Source organism: Giraffa tippelskirchi, chromosome 10 (assembly GCF_054371585.1).
Source record: "Giraffa tippelskirchi isolate mGirTip1 chromosome 10, T2T-mGirTip1v1.2.pri, whole genome shotgun sequence".
NCBI lineage: Eukaryota > Metazoa > Chordata > Mammalia > Artiodactyla > Giraffidae > Giraffa > Giraffa tippelskirchi.
This window is the reverse complement of record NC_137284.1, coordinates 79,954,564-79,974,277: the sequence shown is the minus strand read 5'-3', so window position 1 is coordinate 79,974,277 and position 19,714 is coordinate 79,954,564. Positions and strand designations below refer to the sequence as shown.

General features: G+C 38.2%; 1 protein-coding gene across 11 annotated transcripts in view; it reads left to right on the top strand.

The window, feature by feature from the left end:
* The first annotated feature begins 2,770 nt into the window (after positions 1–2,770).
* The window catches only part of DMTF1 (cyclin D binding myb like transcription factor 1), a 47,898-nt gene continuing 30,954 nt past the window's right edge, over positions 2,771–19,714 (top strand). For 2 of the 11 annotated variants that reach the window (XM_081536522.1, XM_081536514.1), the window contains exons 1-5: positions 2,771–2,873; positions 4,646–4,785; positions 12,942–13,064; positions 14,422–14,538; positions 16,122–16,244. In XM_081536522.1, coding sequence (XP_081392648.1) covers positions 14,430–14,538; positions 16,122–16,244 — 232 coding nt within the window. In that variant the 5' untranslated portion in view covers positions 2,771–2,873; positions 4,646–4,785; positions 12,942–13,064; positions 14,422–14,429. Of the gene's footprint in view, positions 3,259–4,645; positions 4,786–12,941; positions 13,065–13,401; positions 13,686–14,421; positions 14,539–16,121; positions 16,245–19,714 lie in introns of all 11 variants that reach the window. The other 9 variants (XM_081536525.1, XM_081536517.1, XM_081536523.1 and 6 more) reach the window with 6 other exon arrangements.

Sequence of the window (19,714 nt, the reverse complement as noted above, 5' to 3'; positions counted from 1 at the left end):
TTTCAAAAGCTCAGTGAAGCTTAGAGATGTGTAGTACCATATCCACTACTAAACAGTATAGTCAAGATTCACACTTGGATCTGACTTCAACATCTGTACCACAAGAGCCTGCCTCACGGTGTTGGTTACCTACAGTTATGTACTCATTTAAAAACTGACACCTGCCATAACCACAGGGAATGCAGAGATTACCACAAATTGGTAATAAAGTTAGAGGCAATAAAATGCTGCTCCTGACACTTATTTTTGAAAAATGGTCAAACATATCCTTCTTCCAGTTTAGTAAAGAATCTGGAAACTGGTTTTAATAGTTTTTCATTATAAAAAGACTTGCCAACATGTACTTTTTGAGCTGCAAGAGGATAGTTAAGAGCATGGGCTTGGAGCTGAGGCTTCTATTCTGACTCTGCCACTTATGTACTGTGTGTCCTTGGACACATTCCTTCACTTATTTGATCCTTCTCCAAAATAGGAATCATTTACAATAACTATACTGAAGCTTTGGCACTGGTGAATGTTAAATGCATTTGATATATGGAAATCACTTAAATGATACATAAGCACTCAAAAAATGTTATCTAACCTTGTCCAAACTCAGTTCGTTTTTTTTTTTTTTAAACTTCTAAACTAGACCTTATTTTTGTGTGGTACCATTTAAGATTCACAGCAAAATTGAGGGGAAGGTACAGACACTTCCCACACATTCCTTACGTTATACATGAATAGTCTCCCCCATTATCAACATCCCCCATGGGAGTGGTACATTTATTGCAAAGGATGAACCAACACTGACATGCCATTAACAACCTAAGTCCACAGGTTATGTTCTATGGGTTTTGATAAATGTATAACACGATGTATCTACTACTACATTCTAAGTGTTACGCATTTTATGGGTTTTAATAGATGCGTAACACAATGTATCTACTGCTATAGCATTAAACAGAATCATTTTGCTGCCTTAAAAAAATCCTCTTGTGCTCGGCCTATTTCACTTCCTCTGCCCTCAAATCCTGGCAACTACTGATCTTTTTAACTCCATAGTTTCCCCCTTTTCAGAATGTCAGATAGTTGGAATCATTCAATATGTAGTCTTTTCAGATAGACTTCTTTCACTTAGAGGTATACATTTAAGATTCCCCCATGTCTCTTCATTCCTGTGTCTTTACATGGGCAGCTCATTTCTTTCTAGCACTAAATAATATTCCATTGTACGAATGTACCAGTTTATCCATTTACTTACTGACGCATACCCTGGTTGCTTATAAGTTTGGCAGTTACAACGAAGTTGGTATAAATGTTCATATGCAGGTTTTTATGAGGACATAAAGTTTCAACTATTCCGGGTAAATATCAAGAAGTAATTAATGGTCACAGGGTAAGAATATGCTTTGTTCTGTAGAAGCCACCAAAAAGATTTCCATAGTAGCTGTACCATTTTTGCATTCAATCAATGAATGAGAGTTCCCTAGTATTCCAAAGTCTCATCAGCACTTGGTGTTTTGGATGTTAGCACTTCTAATCGGTGTACGACGGTATCTCGTTTTCCACTTTTTTTATGAAATGCAACATTTATGAGTGAGAACGTTATCCCAAAGAAAAGATAATGTGGACTACTGGTAAAACTTATGTATCTTTGGCTTAAAATCTAAATAAATATTTATCTATCTAAACCCATTTCTGTGTATAGTTTCTTCCCCTTTCATCAAAGAATTAGTGTCACTTCCACGAAGTCTTTCAACTATATCTTGTATTCAAAAGAAACCAGAGTTGTATAAAACAAATTTTTTTAAAAAGCGAAAAATAGAGGAAAAGAAAGTAAGTATTGACTTGATTAGTTAAGTTCAATTCAAGACGTATATATTCACATCTTGACAGCTTTCATTTGACCTTTACAACTGATGCTGACCACATTTCCACTGTGACCATGTAGTGGAAGTCCACATATACTTATTGGACGCAAGAAATTTCTCAAATCTCATTTCTGAACTCCTCTCATACCCCTAGTGAGAGAAAAGCAGGGCACAATAAAACAGTTTTATAAACAAGTAGAATGAGGTCAGAATCACAAGTTGTAACAGGGTTCCGACCACTCATCTTCGAAATTTTTTCAAAACAAAAATTTCTGCCGGGTCGGTTCTCTGGCAGGTTAATGACTCCGAGAGCTCCCCGGCTAACGAGCAACCAGCGTGTCAGGGCCGGGCTTTATAAGGCGTACTGTGCATTGCAGACCACCATCTTCCTACACTCACATACATTTAACCAAGAATTGCATTACATGCTCAACAGGTAACGTGTCTACGCGCCTAAAGCAGGGCAGACCCCGTCAGAAGAACCACACACACAATTCCCGGCCTTCCTCTGCATCCAGAGCCCACTTTCAAGCAGTTCCACACCGCGGCTCCCTCCGTTCTGTAGCCCTAGGTAATTACGAAAGTCGGCTCGCGAGGGGCAACGGTCCCCGGGCCAAAAGAATCACAGCTGCGCCGAAGAAAGACGGTCCTCCTACACAGTATCAGTAACGAGAAAGTCAGTACTTAAATTTCCTAGTGGGAGGTAAGGAAAACAGCAGACAACAACCCCTACTCTGACAGAGACCGAAGCTCCAATATCCAGAGACCCTTTTTGGCGCGACGACTTGGCCGGAAGTGACGCAACAGCCGGCGCTCAGGGCCAACCCCAGGGAGAGGAGGCCGGGCGGGGGAGCGTGCGGGGACTTGGGGCGGGGCGCGGCCGTAGCTCCGTTTCCGGTGGCTCGTCGCGCTCGCTCACTCCAGCTGCAGCCACTCTTGCCCGTGGCTGCTTCCTCCATCCTGGTATTTTTTGGAGCCTCCATCCTGGTTCTTCCAAAGTGCCCGGACCCAAAACAGGAAGTAAGTGCGATAGAACCTTCAGGTCCCAACCGCCGCCAGGGCCGCTCCGCCCAGTGGAGTCTGTCCGGCCCCCTTGTTGCCTGCCTGCTCCCGCCGGCCGGCACCAGCTGCCGGCGCTCGGGCACCGCGGGCGGGGTAGGAGCTGGGCCTTCGTGACGCCGAAGCTGCCATTCCCGCAAGCTCAGGCCAGGGCCTCCTTTTCGGGGCAGGGCCTGCGGCGGTAGCGTGGGCTGCAGAACAGGATAGCGAGTTGCCGCCGAGGCACAGCTAGCGATCCGGCGGGGGCGGAAAATGGCGGCTTTGGAGGAGCTAAATGGCGCCGGGACCCCTGGGGGTGGGGTGGGCCGAGAGCTTGGCTAGAGAATCGGGCCCGGGAACACGGAAAGTAAGGAAGCCTTCCTAGCTTTCTGGGGGCGGGGTGGGGGGGGGTTCCTTTCTTACGTTTTTGTTATTTTTTCGGGGTTTTTGGGTCCAGTGAAGGAGAGGTGGGCTTGGATGAGATTCAGAGAATTGGGGCGGGTCTCGCCCCACCCCACCGTACCTCGTTTTTTCCTCGTACCTTTTTGTGTCTTCAAATCTCCCATCTTTTGGGGTTCTCTCTCGCTCAGCTGTTGATGGCCCAGGCGGAGGGAATCGGGGTTGCTGGCCGAACAACTCAGGTTGTCAGCCTGAGTCTTTTAGAAAAGGGAAAGATGGGACCTGGAGTGCGGGGAGACAATCCTAAACCGACGGAAAACAGGAAAATGCGCCTGCGAAATAGGAATTGTGTTTTGCCGAGATTCGAGGAAGTTTTTTAAAATTTGTAATCTTCGTCCTTTGAAATAGACTTTGAGAATCTTAAGTGAATCTGCGGCGTAGATTTGAGGGTATAAGTGACGAAATGCTGTTTAATGCAGTTGAACGATAGAGCATATGCTTTTATAATAAAAATAATTTGGTGTAAATAAGGAGAGGTCATAAGTCCATGAAATGTAAAAGGACTTTGTTTCCCTGATTGAATTTAGAAATTCAAATCCAATGGCTATTTTCTCGTAACTTTGATTCATTGTTGTGCACCTTCTTTCTGACAGTAGGTGAGGCTACTCGTTGGGATATTTGACAAAATGCGAAGTCTGTAGGATTACTTTCTAATATTCAGTATTTTAAACTTAGAATAATACCATTTGGAAATGTTTTATCTTCACTGATTTTACCTTTGCTTCGAATTCACGAAAGAACCATTTATAGCTTTTAAACTCCAGTTGAAGTAGAACATTTCTTGCATTGTGTTGAAAGTTTTACAAACAGAAAAATGTTTTAGTGAAGGATTTTCATATTTTCCCATTACTTCCGATTTTTTTCCTTTGAGCTGTGGTCTTAAATTTGTGTTTCAAATAACGGAGTACCACTGCATTTTTAAAATATTTATTTAGTGATGTGAATAGTTTACCATCACTTGAACGTTTGAAAACTGTGGTGATGTTACAGCAAAAACTTAGCTTTTTTACTATGATGGCTGTAGTGGTAAGATTCATTTATTAGGTTAAGATTTAGAGGCTTAGTTAAGGTTCAGGAAAATATTGTTTACGTTCCTTATCGTTACAAAAGTTGTCAGACTGTAAAATTTGTCCCATTCACAAGGGACAGAAAATACCTTGATCCTTTCTGAAATTACGTGTAATGAAGAAGTGCATTTCTTGTTTTGTGATAATCTTATTTGAACCCCCATATACTAAGTACTTTAATGTGCCACCAAACAAGCTAATTTTTTTTTTTTTTTTTTACTATTTTAGTTGATAGGCTCACCCCAAAATATGCTTTTTGAGACTGATCTAGAACCAGCATATTCTCCGTGAATCTCTTAAATTGATTGCAGTTGAGCTAGATGGTGGAGCCAAAATGCTATTGCCCTGTCTTCATCAACAGTTAATCAGTAAGTACTGGGCATTGCATACCTATATAGAACTTCTAAGTCCATAGTTTAAGCAATTATATGAATAAATATATGCTATATAAACATTTTTCTCTGAATGTTCAGGTTTTAGAATTATCTGAGGGGAAGCAGTCACAAATGAGTATTGGGGTTAGAATTTGAGCTTTGAAAGCCGAGTATGGCTGGGGAAATGGTTACTGGTAGAGAATTCTATCCCCCCCCAAAAAGGTAGTTGTCCTCTTTATAGTCTCCCCCCTCACCCCGCCAAGTTTTCTTCTTTTTACAGGCTTTTTTAAGATGAAGAAAATTTATCTCATTTCACCTCCACCGCAGCAGGAGAGATACTTGTTAGCTAGATGTTAGTAATTAATATTGAAGTGAAAACAACAAAAGTAGACCTTACCTTTCCCGCATGTTTGCCTTTCTGCTCACTTTATCTAACAACTATAGACCCTAATTTTTATTAATGTTGTAATAAACGTGTTTCCTGAAAATAATATTGTTTTAAAGTTGTTTTCTTCATGCTCCATTGAGAACGTTGGCTTAAGTTAACATTTGTGACAGTGAATCAGTTAATGTGAACCCAGTGTCTGGAACTTTACAGCCTGGTACGTAGGTGTTAAAATTTTGAGGGGATTGGGAAGTGTGTCTTCTTGTAAAAACATCAAAACTTTAAAACAGTGATTAGGAAGAGTTCTAGTTTTTTAATATCATATGTAGCATCTGTTTGGAGAAGGCAGTGGCAACCCCTCCAGTACTCTTGCCTGGAAAATCCCGTGGACGGGGGAGCCTGGTGGGCTGCCATCTATGGAGGCGCACAGAGTCGGACACAACTGAAGCAACTTAGCAGCAGCAGCCTTAGCCTGCTTTCTCAAAGTGGAATTTTCTTTTTTAATAGGTTTCTCTTAACATCAGCATTTTTAGCACTTATCCCCCCCTCATATAAAAGGATTCCTTAGGAATTGGTATGCTTCTAAATGCTTTGAGTTCCAAAGACTTTTCTGTCCTCAAATGATATGCAGTGACCTGAGAAAATGAAAAACCTATTGCCAAGAGTCTTAAGTATGATTAATAACATAGAGTTATGAAATGTATGTGGTATTTGTTTGCTTTCCTATCATTTCCCATTTTTTTTTTCCTTTCGTGAAGAGGATGTTTGTAATAGAAGTCACAAATAGCTTTGTTTTTGTTTTGATTTCAGAAAGGTAAATGGTAAACTTAAAAGGAGCCTGATTATCGTGTCTTCTTTTTCAAGTTTATGAAAAGATCCCATTCCATGACTGAATAGCAGAAAGGTGTCATGAGAAAGCACACTGGAGAGCCCTTTATGAGCAATTTAACTTGTTTTTTTTGTTTTTTGGTGGGTATATGGGAGGGATGTTAACCTTATCCCATTTTTTTAAGCTGTCATTTTAGTTGTGTGCACCCTGTCGTCAGGCCATTCTTTCAAGCACCTGATTGTCAATAGAATCTTTTTTGACCATTAGGTGTTAATGCAGCAAATGAAATGCTTATTAGACTTATTTACTATCCATGTAGTTTTGTATCTGTTGAAGTGTGGTTTAAAAATCAGCTTCAGTGTACTGATATACTTAATCTAAGTGAAAGCAAAAGTCCGTGGAATTCTCCAGGCCAGAATACTGCAGTGGGTAGCCTTTCCCTTCTCCAGGGGATCTTCCCAACTGAGGGATCAAACCTAGGTCCTCCCACATTGCATGTGGATTCTTTACCAGCTGAGCCACAAGGGAAACCCAAAACTGGCTCTGCAACCCCATGGCCTAACACTCCAGGCTCATCTGTTCATCGGGATTCTTCAGGCAAGAATGCTGGAGTGGGTTGCCATGCCCTCCTCCAGGGGATCTTCCCAACCCAGGGATTAAACCCAGGTCTCCCTCGTTGCAGGCAGACTCTTTACACTCTGAGCCACCAGGGAAGCCTGAAAGTTACTCAGTCGTGTCCTACTCTTTTCGACCCCATGGACTATACCCATGGAATTCTCCATGCCAGGATACTGGAGTGGGTACATTTCCCTTCTCCAGGAGATCTTCCCAACCCAGGGATTGAACCCAGGTCTCCAGCATTGCAGGCAGATTCTTTACGAGCTGAGCCATGATATTTAGTATTCTTGCCTGGAGAATCCCCATGGACAGAGAAACCTGGAGGGTTAGATATTTATATTTAGATACACTCTAAAGTGATAATGTAATATATTCCCTTTAAAGAGCTTCTCATGATGCTTTACATAAAGGGCTCAGTTTTGAATGGACGAAATCTTAAAATGTAGCCAAATACACATTATATTAGCTCTTAAATCATGCGCTGGGTGAAAGATGTTTTTGCTTTTTAATAAATGGTATGATTATATTGCCAAACGAGGTATGAAGTGGTGCACCATGAAATGAATGATACTACCAAGTAATTTTCTTTTACTCTAATGTCACTGTTTCCAGTGGTTGGTAATTGAAGTCAACATCTTAAACAATTAAAGCCTATTATAATAAATCTCAGTAATGTCTTTATTGACATTTTATGGTATATAGTTATATTACCTTAAAACAAAGCCATAATGAACATTAGTTAGCTACCATAATTCAGTATGTCTTATGTTCATTTACAGCTCTGCTTCTCACACTTTCTACAAAGTATAAAGAACAAATCCCCAGGGGCCTGGGACCATAGTTCAAAGCACTCAACATCAACCATGAAGTGTTCCCCATTCCTATTTTTAATAAAATCATTATTTAAGATGTTATTCTGTGGTGTTGTCTGTTTTCTGACATCCTTCTTTGTACCCGTGTTCAGGATGTAGGAATTTGTTACCTATTCTCTTCCACTAAGACTTTGTATTTAGCAGGTTTTCCATTCTTTCAAAATAAAAATTTTAAAACATTTTTCAAATTATTATATGTTACTAAGCAAATCCTCATATAAGCATTTCCTAAGGTGTTAGTTATCTATCACCAGGTCTGATGGTGGCCAATACAGAATCTATAAGAGCAAGACCTTGAAAACAAAAATATTCAGTAATAGGTTAATGCTTAGATAAGTGTGGGTACTCTACCCAAATAAAGTGCTATGAAAAAGTTAACTAGTAGTATTGGAAAGTAAGTGCAAAAAAGTTACAAAAGATATAATAGGTATTATTTAAAACAATAAACATCACAAAAAGTTTGGAAGATCACACAGAGAAGAGTAAAATGAGTGATTTTCTTATGTTGGGACAGGAAAAGAGATTTGAAAACGAACTGTGTCCTTACCTGCCTTACTAGTTGGATTATGCCAGAAACTTTGTCTCAGCTAGTGTTTCTCAGTCTTTGCCTCATCCAATAAAATTCTGGTGCTTTTATGTTCTGTAGCTCGCCTGATTTCCCGCCATAAAACTATTGTAGTATTTTTCATGCCATGTAGTCTCATCCCATCTTGTAATGTGGAATCACAACTCCAGGATTCAAGGGGCAGCAAGTGTTAGCTCTGCTTCTCGTGATCTATGCTATTATTTGATGCCCTTCCCACCTTAAACTCGAGTAGTGTGCTTGGGAATCAATGACATTTTTCTGCAGAACTCGTCCCAAAACTAGGAAGAAATGCCACTTTTCTTGGTTTGATCTAGTTTTTAGAAGATTTGATACTTAGTTCAGTTAAGTTGCTCAGCTGTGTTCATCTCTTTGCGACCCTATGGACTGCAGCACACCAGACTTCCCTGTCCATCACTAACTACTGGAGCTTGCTCAAACTTATGTCCATTGAGTTGGTGATGCCATCCAACCCATCTCATCCTCTGTTTTCCCTGTCTCCTCCTGCCTTCAATCTTTCCCAGGATCAGGGTCTTTTCCATGCTCAGTAAATCTTTAATGCAATTTTCTGTTGATGGGCAGGGCTGTGTTCCCTTCCTGTTGTTTGGCCTAAGGCCAAACTGTCGACCTAGACTCCTGGACACACAGGCAAGTCACAGCCTGTTGCTTAAATCCACTTACAGGAGGTCGCCATCAGTCCCACCACAGAGCCACTGAGCAGACGACCCGCAAACTGCAGAGCAATTATACCAAAGAAATTCTTGCACTGTTAAGAAAGCTCTAGGACCCACAACAGATTTCCCAACCTGGGGATCTGAGAACCCCCAGGGAATTTGACTTTGGAGGCCAGTGGGATTAGATTAAAGGACTTCCACAGAACTGCGGAAACAGATTCTTAGAGGGCACGAACAAAACCTTGTGCACACCAGGAGAAGGGAGCAGTGTGTCCCCACAAGAGAGTGATTTGATACTTAATTGCCTAGTAAATCAGGACAATTACCTAGGTTTAATTGATGGAAATACTAGTTTAAGATAATCCAATGAATAAAAACTTGACATGGATACAGAAATGGAGTAGAATGAAGGAGTCATTTCCATAAATTGTATGTTAAATAACAGATCCAAGAGTAGTGGGGGTTTTTTGGTTTTACGTTGAGTAGGGTCATGTTCATTGGGAGCTATAAATGTAAACAAATACATTTCTTATTTAAATGTAAAGTACATGTAAGTATTATAAATGTTTTGTACCACATTTCAGGTACTCTTGATTTTACTGAAGTATTGTTTCAGATGCCACCCAAATGATGGAAGCATGCCAAAATGCCATTTCACCAATTAAAAATGAAAACATTTTTTTGCTTTCAAGTTCTCACTTACAGTTGGTAAAATGAAACAGTATATATGGTATAACCCATTTTAGAGAAAGAAGGGAAGATCTAAATGGGATGATGGTGTGTGTTTATTTGCCCCCAGAATTTGATATTAGATGTATTGCTGATACATTTCCCTGATAAACCAAATGGAGAATGGGTTTTCAATTTAGGCATAGTTTCATGCATAATGAATTACAATACAAAGCACTACATTACTCAGCTTTGTGCCTTACTTTCATAAGTTGATTTATTCACCAGTATTTTTCACTTAGTGTAATAGTCATGCTAAGATACAGATGTATTCCTCCTATAAATAACAGCTATCTTGACTCTAGCATCGGTAGTATCTGTTCACTCTACTTAACTTGAAAGCTGAACCTTGTAGACCTGTTTTGCATTACCTTCTATACTTAAAGTTCTCTGTATCCCAGTAGATGACCAGTGTCTAAGCATTGCCAAATCAAGTAGTCACTTCTCCATCTTATCCTCACAGCAGTATTTAACAGTCTGCTACTTAATGCTCCTTGAAACATCTGTTTTCCTCCTATATCCTGGCTGGTCTTTCTCAGTCTCCTTTACTTGTTTGTGTATTGCTTGACTTTCCAGTAATACTGGGCTATTTTTAACTTCTCTAGTCAATCTTATCTTTACAGTTTGCATGCCACTAATTCATTTATCATTATCTAATTCTTGCCTGTTGAATAACAGCTTCCAACTGGTACCTTGACATCTTTATTTGGGTGCCTTATATCTTAATTTGTTAATATTAACAGTAATAAAATACTTAATAAAATATATTTTAGTACCCCAAAACTCAGCTATTCAAGCCAGAAGCCTAGGAATCATCTCGAAATAGCTCCTCATTTCTTAATCTCCTTTCAGCAAATCCTGTCAACACTGCCTCCAAAATAAATCCTCTGTCCAGACTCCTTCCTTTCATTTCTGCCACCTATTCTAAGTGACAGTCATTTCTTGGACAACTGCTTGTCTCATGACTTACTCCCTTATCTGTCCTCCATGTTGCAATCTGAATGATCTTTTTAAAATGTAAATTACATTTCCCAATTTAAAACAGTCCAAGAATTTGTAAGGCCTTGTGAAATGTGCCCTTGCCTTTTCCTCTAGTCTTAAATTCAGCCACTCTCCCTCTTGCACAAAAGCCTCTGCCTAGTGGCTTTCTTTTTTACCCCACTCCCACCCAGCCAACTCAGGTCCCATCTTGAAGACTTGGCTATTATCTGTTGGCTGGCTTGCAGTCATGCACTTGAAATGGTATCTCTTCATCTTGCTGTTGCGGCAATGTAAAGGAGCCACTGAGATAAGATTCAGTATTTGTAGTATGATAGTATTTCTGTAAAATCTATGTAACAGGGAGTGATCTGTGTTAAGTCACTCAGTTGTGTTCAACTCTTTGTAACCCCATGAACTGTAGCCCTCCAGGCTCCTCGGTGGGTGGAATTCTCCAGGCAAGAATACTAGAGTTGGTTGTCATTTCCTTCTCCAGTGGATCTTCCCAACCCAGGAATCCAACCCAGGTCTCCTGCATTGCAGGCAGATTCTTTACTGTCTGAAGCCCCAGGGAGGAATATATATTTTCTTACAAATACATAAAGTAACTGGAAGGAGGCATGATAAATCAACAGCATTCTTTACCTCCATGAAATGGATCTAGGTGACTGGGGAACTAGAGGGGAAAGTAGGCTTCACCATTAGCTTTAAATTTTGAACCATGTAAATCTGTTACCTAAAAAAGAAAATTAGAGGAGTTTCTTAAATACTAACAAATACAGACCATGCAGCCCTAACTATAAGAAGGGGAAAACCCCAGGAAAATGAGTCAAGAGCTTATATTTTGGGGTTTTAAAAAAGTAGCGACTGTCCTTGAGAGTGTCTTGCACATTGGGAATGTGATAGATATTTGTTGATTGAACACATATGCTAATTAATTTGTAAAGCAATGTAGACCCGTTTACTCATCTCCAACATGAATTACCAAACTTTAAAAAATGAACTTAGATTCCTGCTTTAGAGCTAGTACACTGTTGGGATCACCTCAATTTTGATAATACAGATTATCAAGAATGATAAAGCTCCTATCTGGCTATTTCAGACTCCCTTTTCCATGTACTAGTGTCACTTTTTTTTCTTTTTCTCAGAGTTTTAGATTAACCTGGGTCCTGAGATCGAATATATTCATTAAAATGCTAAGCCAGTAACAAATTTGCACTTATCAAATAAACAATTGTGCTTTTTTGTTTGTTTTTACTGTGTTTCTTTTTTAATAAAAATACCGGCAAGGTTACCAGGTGTAGAGTTTACACCTAAATGGTTGGAATATAAATTTGCACACCTTTCTGTAAAATAGACTGCAGTATGACTTAAGAGTTTATTTTGTCATATTCTTTGATCTAATAACTTTTTAAAGAGTACAGAAAAACCTCAGTTAAATACCTAGCTTGGCTTCCTTCACAGTTTTCAATGCAGGATATAAAAGTGCTTCTATGGTATAGTCTCATAAACACGTTGAGAGTGAACTATAATTTTGGAAAGTTTATGGATGATTTTAACTTTTTCTTTTTTTAACATTTCATTTTTCCGTCTTCTGGAGTAGGTACAAACCAGCTTTTAAGAAGTTTTTAATGGATTCAGAAGTGAGAACGACATGAAATCTATTAACTGAATGTTTCTAGCAGGATCTGTACCTGTTGCACCGCAGACTCATTTATATATAGCAGTTCTCAAAGATACCCATCCTGGAGAGGAGTTCTAATTAGAATACTGCAAAAATGAGAAGTTTAATTATTGGTTTTGCATCCCCTTAAGCCTAAAATCTTACTGTGCTTTTTAATTTCTGGTTGATCCTTTGGGATGAAGATGAGAAACTTATTAAAAAATCCTTTAAAAATCGATCAAATTTTGTAAATTTCACATCACATTGAAAAGCGTGTTTATAATTTACATTTTCTGGCCTGATTGTTTAGGATTTCTTTTTCTCACAAATCCCTAGGCAGAGGTAACAGATAGTGTATGGTTTTTAATACTTTAAGATGAAATACAGTACTACATATAAAGAGAGGTGCTAATTATTACAAAGAAAAAATACAGATATTGGTAATACTTGTGGTACTGGTGGTTAGTATACACCCTGGATCGAGTTACATGTACCCATGTCTACAGTTGATAGAACCACTGGTATAGTTCAACTTCTTTTTTCCGAGAAAGCTTGACTGCCTAATGAGGGACAGCTTAGGTTGAGAAACCACGTGTAAACTGACTTAGTAGGCATAGGATCCTATCATTTCTGTTCTTCATTGGAGAATAGTTTTAGAGGCTGATTTCCAAAAGCCCTATTTAAAGAATTCTGGGTTGGTCCTCCCTCTTCTACTTGAGACATCACAGAGGCTAGAGGCTAAATTGTCATCAGCATACTGCTAGCAGACAGTTATTTGTTCTCAGTAAGCGTTATTGTGTAATGCTGTTACTTTTTCAGAGTGTTGCAGAGGTAGGAACATGGAGGAGAAACAATCTGGATAACATGAAAGTGATGCTGGTGGCTAAGGGAAGGCATCTGGATTCTGTGGGAAGGGCTATAGCTGACCCATCTGTTTTCTAGGTAAGCATTCCTTTGTTCTGGGTACCTCACCTCATGATTTGCAAATTTTAGTTATAACTAAATCATGGTCTCTATCTTTAATTTGGAAATGACATCTTTACCATTACAAAATGAATGATGTCCTTCTAAAACAGTAATTTGTATAGTAAAACTTGAATAAATCACTAGATCTTCACCATGTAAATGTTAACAGTTCTTAAGTTTTTCTGCCAAGGAAAAATACATTTGTGTAAGTGGCAATTATATGTATAGACTAATATCTTACATATAGGAACCAAATAAATATTGAATGATTAATTTGAAACACATCAAGGCTTATGTCCTCTGTATTATTTAGTTGGAGGCTTCCCTGATGGCTCAGCTGGTAAAGAATCTGCCTGCAATGCGGGAGACCAGGGATCGATCCCTGAGTCGGGAAGATCCCCTGGAGAAGGGAATGGCAACCCACTCCAGATTTCTTGCCTGGAGAATTCCATGGACAGAGGAGCCTGGCGGGCTACAGTCCATGGGGTCGCAAAGAGTCGGACATGACTGAGCGACTAATACTAGACTACTAGACTAGACTATGTGGACCAGACCAAAATTGAGTGTTGAGACAAGAACTTCATTGAACATTACAAGGTAAGCCAAAAGACTTCAGTTAGGCCATTGATTACAATTCAGTGCATTTCCGCCTGTCAGCCATGACATACTGCAATTAAAGCACTGATCATTCAGTTTGTCTAAACAGAGAAAATAATTTAAGTGTAAAATAATAGGTAAAGACTCAGTTCTCTATTTCAAAAGAAGGCCTAGCTCCATGTCTATTAGGAAAACAGTTTAGTCAATGATAGATATATGTACTTGTTCAATATTATTAAAAAAGAAACAAAGAATTATTTAGTGTTCATATTTTTCAGGTAATAATAAGCTTAAATATTTGTAAAAAATGTTTTAGAGAAATAATTCTTAGATTAAGAGAAAAGTTGTGATGGATCTTCTGCTAAAGAATCAAAAGTTGAACACCTGTCTGAGTATATCACAGAGCTGCCAATTAAAAAAAGTGGTAAGAGTTTTTGCTCATGTGTCAGACAACTTGGAATAGAATGTTTTTCACTGGATGTTATAAAAACAACTCTTCAAAAAAAAGTAAATGCTTTAAGTTTTTAATTAATCATTGCATTTAGATTGTTGCAGATTATTATAACTAATTCTAAGTAATTGGTATAAACTTTTGAAAAACAAGTTTTGAAACTTGAACCATCATTGCAGTTTCACACAAAGAGTACTGTAGGTAGATATATTTGGAGAGGGCTGTTTTATGTTCATATTTGGAAATGATTTTTTGAACCCTAATCTGAAACCTGTTCTTTTACAGATTTGAGTATGAGCACAGTTGAAGAGGATTCTGACACAGTAACAGTAGAAACTGTGGACTCTGTGACTTTGACTCGGGACACAGACGGGAACCTCATTCTTCATTGCCCTCATAATGGTAGGAGCACTTGCTGACGTATAAATCTTTTTGGATTTCTGGATTTCATGTCACCTTTAAACCTTATTACTCAGACAGTTTAGGCTAGAACAGTAGAAAAGGAGGTTATTTCTTAGATAACCTTAATTCATGTTTATATTTTTAAAATATACTTTGTATATTTTTTGAATTTACCATAAATTTCAATCTTTATGAATCTTGTAGCTATTTTATAAGTAGAATTTGTTGAATTTCTAATGATGATGGATTAACTATAATACACTTCCTCTTTGACACCATTTGATACCAGCAGTATATATAGTACATTAGAAAAGGTAGAAATAATCCTGCCAATGAACATAGAAGAATTTTTTTTCTCTAGAACCTGTGTTAGAGAATTTTACATGACTGTTTGAATAGGCCTTAATATCATCTGTAATGAACTAAGATTCAGTTGACTTGAGGCTTATGGTTTTGTTATTTCTCTACCTGTTCTGTATTTATATTTATTTTGCTTTTTAAGTTTATCCTTGTTCAACCTAGGTTCTGTGTTCTCTTTTCACTTAGTACTTAATGCCTGGGTTATTTCATTCAAATTTGTGATTTTAACTTCTGCATAGCTACTACAATGATTTAAACCTCACTTTATTCTGAATTCTTTTTCTCATAGGCACCTTAAATTTCGTGTGTCTCAAACTATGTCTCAAGTCCCCTTTCCTTTGTTCAGATTCTCATTTCTCACCTGAGTAGCCCTTTAGCTGATCTCTCACCTCTAATTTATCCTTCAAACTGCTAATGATGGTGCTCATGATTCAATAGTACAAGAAAGCTTTTTTTTTTTTAAATAAGCTTCCCAGGATCTTTAGAATATAATTCAAGTTCTTTAATTTGGCACATAGGCCTCCCATCATCTCAGCTTTCTTTCCAGCTTCATTTCCTGCCACATTTCGTATATCTGTGTTCCAGCAGTTCACAACTGTTATTATTTTCCTAACTTACTGTAAGCTTTTCATACCTCAGAATCACTCCACGTATTATTCCTACTGCCAGTGATAATCATTTTCCCCTGGCTTCTGTTTCTTTTTGAAATTCAAGACACCTTTTCTAGAAACCTCCCTTCACCTCCAGTCTAAATTAAATGCTTCTCTGCTCATATAACAGCCTCTTCATTCCACCTTTATCGTTCTTATTAAACTGTTTAGAAATTGTAGTCATCTCCACTGTACTGTGAGCTCCTTGACAGGCAGGGTGTCTCTCATTGTTTTGTTTCTCAAACTTAGCTGATGGTAGGCAATCAGTAAATATTTGTGAGTGATTAAATAACCAATCTTTATCTTTACACGTGAAATATCTGGAAAGCCAGGTAGTCACAGCACAAAAGTATGATGTTTTAAAAAGTGCCACCTGGGTTCCTGGTTCCTTGTCATAAGAAGTGGAGCGGAGGTAGGTGTGTTAAGGGCAGTGAGTCTCATTGCACAGCTATCTTTTTCTGACTTAGTAAATTAATAAGATTATTTTACATTCATTACTTGTGGAAGATTTTGTTTCCTCCTTTTTGATTTGAAGATTTTTGAGATTTTTTTGTTCTTGTTTTATTTCATTAGAAGCTGATGAAGTAGACTCAGAAGATAGTACTGAACCTCCACATAAAAGGCTTTGCCTGTCTTCTGAGGATGATCAAAGTATTGATGATTCCACTCCTTGCATATCCGTTGTTGCACTTCCACGTAAGTCACTGTGTTAACATAGAACTTCCATTCTGGATCAAAATTCACATTGCAAGAGATTAAACTGGCATTTCCATTTAACCCATCAGTTGGACCCATTATTTTTCTCCTCGTTTAGTCAAAAAACCTCCTTTAATCACCTCTTAATGAGTGCTTATTTATGTGCCAGGAATGTCTCTATATACTTTTGCTATATTGCCAAGTTTAATATCACAACCTTTTATTTTAATTGACCCCCCCAATCTGAGAATCTTTTTAGACATTTTTTTCATAATCATTCTCTCCCACATGAAATAATAATTTCAGTATCATTGTTGTTTTGTTTTTAATGTACTGTATGTATGTATGTATGTTCTTGCTTTCTTAATAAAGAGAATAAGGTTTTTTCACCTCCTCTCCTAAAAGGCATATTCACCCTCATTGAGAAGGCACTCTTCTAGAGTAGGTATTTTTATCCTTATGTTATAAATGGAGAGGTTAATAACTTGTCTAAGGTCTTACCCAGGCATTCTGGTTCTTGTAGGTTATGTTCTTTTTATGTGTTATATGGCTAAATGGGAAGTAGAAGCCTGATAAGTTTATTCTCACTAAGAAAGTTCTTAAAATGTTTATATTCCAAGATTATTTAGAATACACTGGCTTCTAAGCAGATGTAGTATTTTGGATGAAATACTGTTGGCGAAAGACTACAGCACACCCACTGTAATGTTGTAGTATATTTCTCATTTGTTAAGCAAAGAATATGGAATCTATTGAACTGTAGTGGCCCTCCAAGGCTGGAGTAGATACCTCAGTCCCCGACAGTGGGGTTCGGGCCCAGGGCTGTTGGTGACACAGACCTGCACAGAGGAGGATATTGCCATATCCAAGAACTTCCAGTGGAAGAGAACTAAGACTGGGTTTTAATTGTCGAAAATCATGTCTTCATAAGCAGATATGTACTTTGTATTTGGAGTTAATTGCTTATTAAACTGAGCAGAAAAGTATAGTATTAACTGTAGTCACCATGCTGAACATCACATCCCCAAGATATAAAATAAAAATGTTTAATTAAGTAAGAATTTCTGTGTGATTATCTTGATGTAAATTTTGACCTGTTAATTGATTTGGTTAGAGTGCCTTGAATGTGAGTGTAGGTTTGATCTACACTAGATATTTTGTTCTATTTTATGGGGTAAGACTAAATCCTTCACACACTCATTCACTTACCTGGAAAAGATAATATGAATGTGTTGACATTAAAGGCCATGAACTGTTTGATGTTGGATCATAGCATCACTGTGTAAAGAGGACAGTCTGGAGCCTAATTTATAGTAAGACTGAATTTATGAGGAGTGGCTTTAAAGTTCCCTGGACTTGTAAGAACTATGTTGATAAAATCAACTTAGGAAAGTTTTTACATTTAAAAAGTCCCCAAAAGCATGAAGTGCTATATCTATCACCATCTGGGACCAATTAAATGGGCAAGTCATTTATGCTGGACTTTGTGAAGATGAATATTAATTTTAAAGTTTTAACTTTAATTTTAATATTGAGGTTTTCTTTAGATGCTTTATAAAACTGATTAACATTTATCTCTCTGACCCTTAAAAGTTCTCTTAACTCTCATATTAATCAGTGTAGATCACTTGCTGCAACTTTTTGCAGTCATTTGCACACATTTACACCATTACCTATTCATCATTATAACTCTTGGTGGAGTTTCCCTGGTGGCTCAGTGGTAATCTGCCTGCCAATGCAGGAGACACGGGCTCGATCCCTGGTCCAGGAAGATCCCACATACCATGGGGCAACTAAGCCTGTGCGCAACAACCACTGTGCCCACATGCCACCAACTGCTAAAGCCCGTGTGCCCTGGAGTCTGTGCTCCCCGACAGGAGAGACCACTGCAGTGAGAAGCCTGCACACCACAACTAGAGAAAAGCCCCGAGCAGCAATGAAGGCCCATCTCAGCCAGACATAAATAAATAAAATTATTTAAAAATAAAACTCTTGTAATTATTCATTTAGATGATCGTTGTAGTTACTATGCCTCTGATTCCTTTTTTCTTCATGCTGCGTTATTTGTCATTCCCATACCACTGTCGCTATTGTATGTATAACGAGTCTGTTTGTATCCTACTTCAGACTTTGTTTTCCTGCTACTAATTCCTATCTTTGCAGTTCACTTTCTCTAATACTTCTGCAGTCCTTTGCCCCAGTGAGACCCATTGACCTTAGCACTTTTCAGTTATTGCTTCTTCACGTGTTTCCTTCTTACCTAGTTTCAGTTTTTATGGTAAATCATTATAATCTCTGTCTTGCATTTACCCTGAGATCCTTTTTTCTTCCCCTCACCTCACCTTTCTTTGATGAAACCACAACCCTGGTTCAATTTGTCTGCCTATTTATGACTATACCAGTATAGTTAATTGAAAAGGATTGGAGGGAAAAGCACAAGTAAGCTGACTGCTCTCACTTTAAATTTATGATCATTTAATGGGTTCTTTATGTTGCCTCTCAGTCATACCATACTTATCTGGTATTCTTTCTCCCACTCTAAGATGACTGTTTCAAACATTCTGAAACCTCCAATACTTCTTCCACATTTTTAACTCTCAACTGATAGTCTTGCTTCCTACTTTACTGAGAAATTTAAGTGGCCAGAAGATGGTTTCTGTAAGTTTCCACTACTACCAATGTATTTACAAACCCACTTGTATCTATGTCCATGTATTCTTGTCTTCACCCAGCTAAGGCCAACCCTTCAATATACCAGATCCCATCCCTTTTGCCTACTTAAGGACATAGTTGCAGGAATTCTCTCCTTTCTCTTCTGAATCAACAGTTTTTTCTTTGTCTTCTGGATCATTCCCATCAGCATTACAAAAATACTATAGTTTCTTCTTTAAAATAAAAAGTCCTGTTAGCTCACTTTGGGCTCCCATTCAGTTTCTCTACTTCCCTTTAGAACAGAAAGTACCTTGAAAGAATTGCCTATACTTGCCTTCATTTCTAATTCCTTTGTTCCGTAAGCCCACTCCAGTCTCTCAGCTTTTTAACGCTGTACTATAAATGTTGTCTCCAGAGACTTTTTTCTTCTTTTTTAAGTTTTTTTCCATAGACTTTCTTGTTGCTAAATCCAGTGGTGATTTTTTTTTTTAGTCTTTGTCTTACTTGATCTCCCTACATTTTTTATCACTCCTCTCAAAGACTTGTCAGTTGACTTCCAGGGAATGTATTTCTCTAGTTTTCTCTCTGTCCATTTCTTCTTAGTCTCTTAGGCTGACATGTCCACATCTCCCTAGCCTCTAAATGAGGAGTACCCAGGATTCAGTCTTAATTGCTTTTGTTTTCTGTTTTTACTCCCTAGAATTCATGCTTTTAAATCCCCTGGGTTATTCCAGTCTATACCTCTCTTAACTCCAGATGTTTAGTGGGTTTAAACATCTAGTATGTTTAAAACTGAGCTACATTTTTAAACTTGCTTC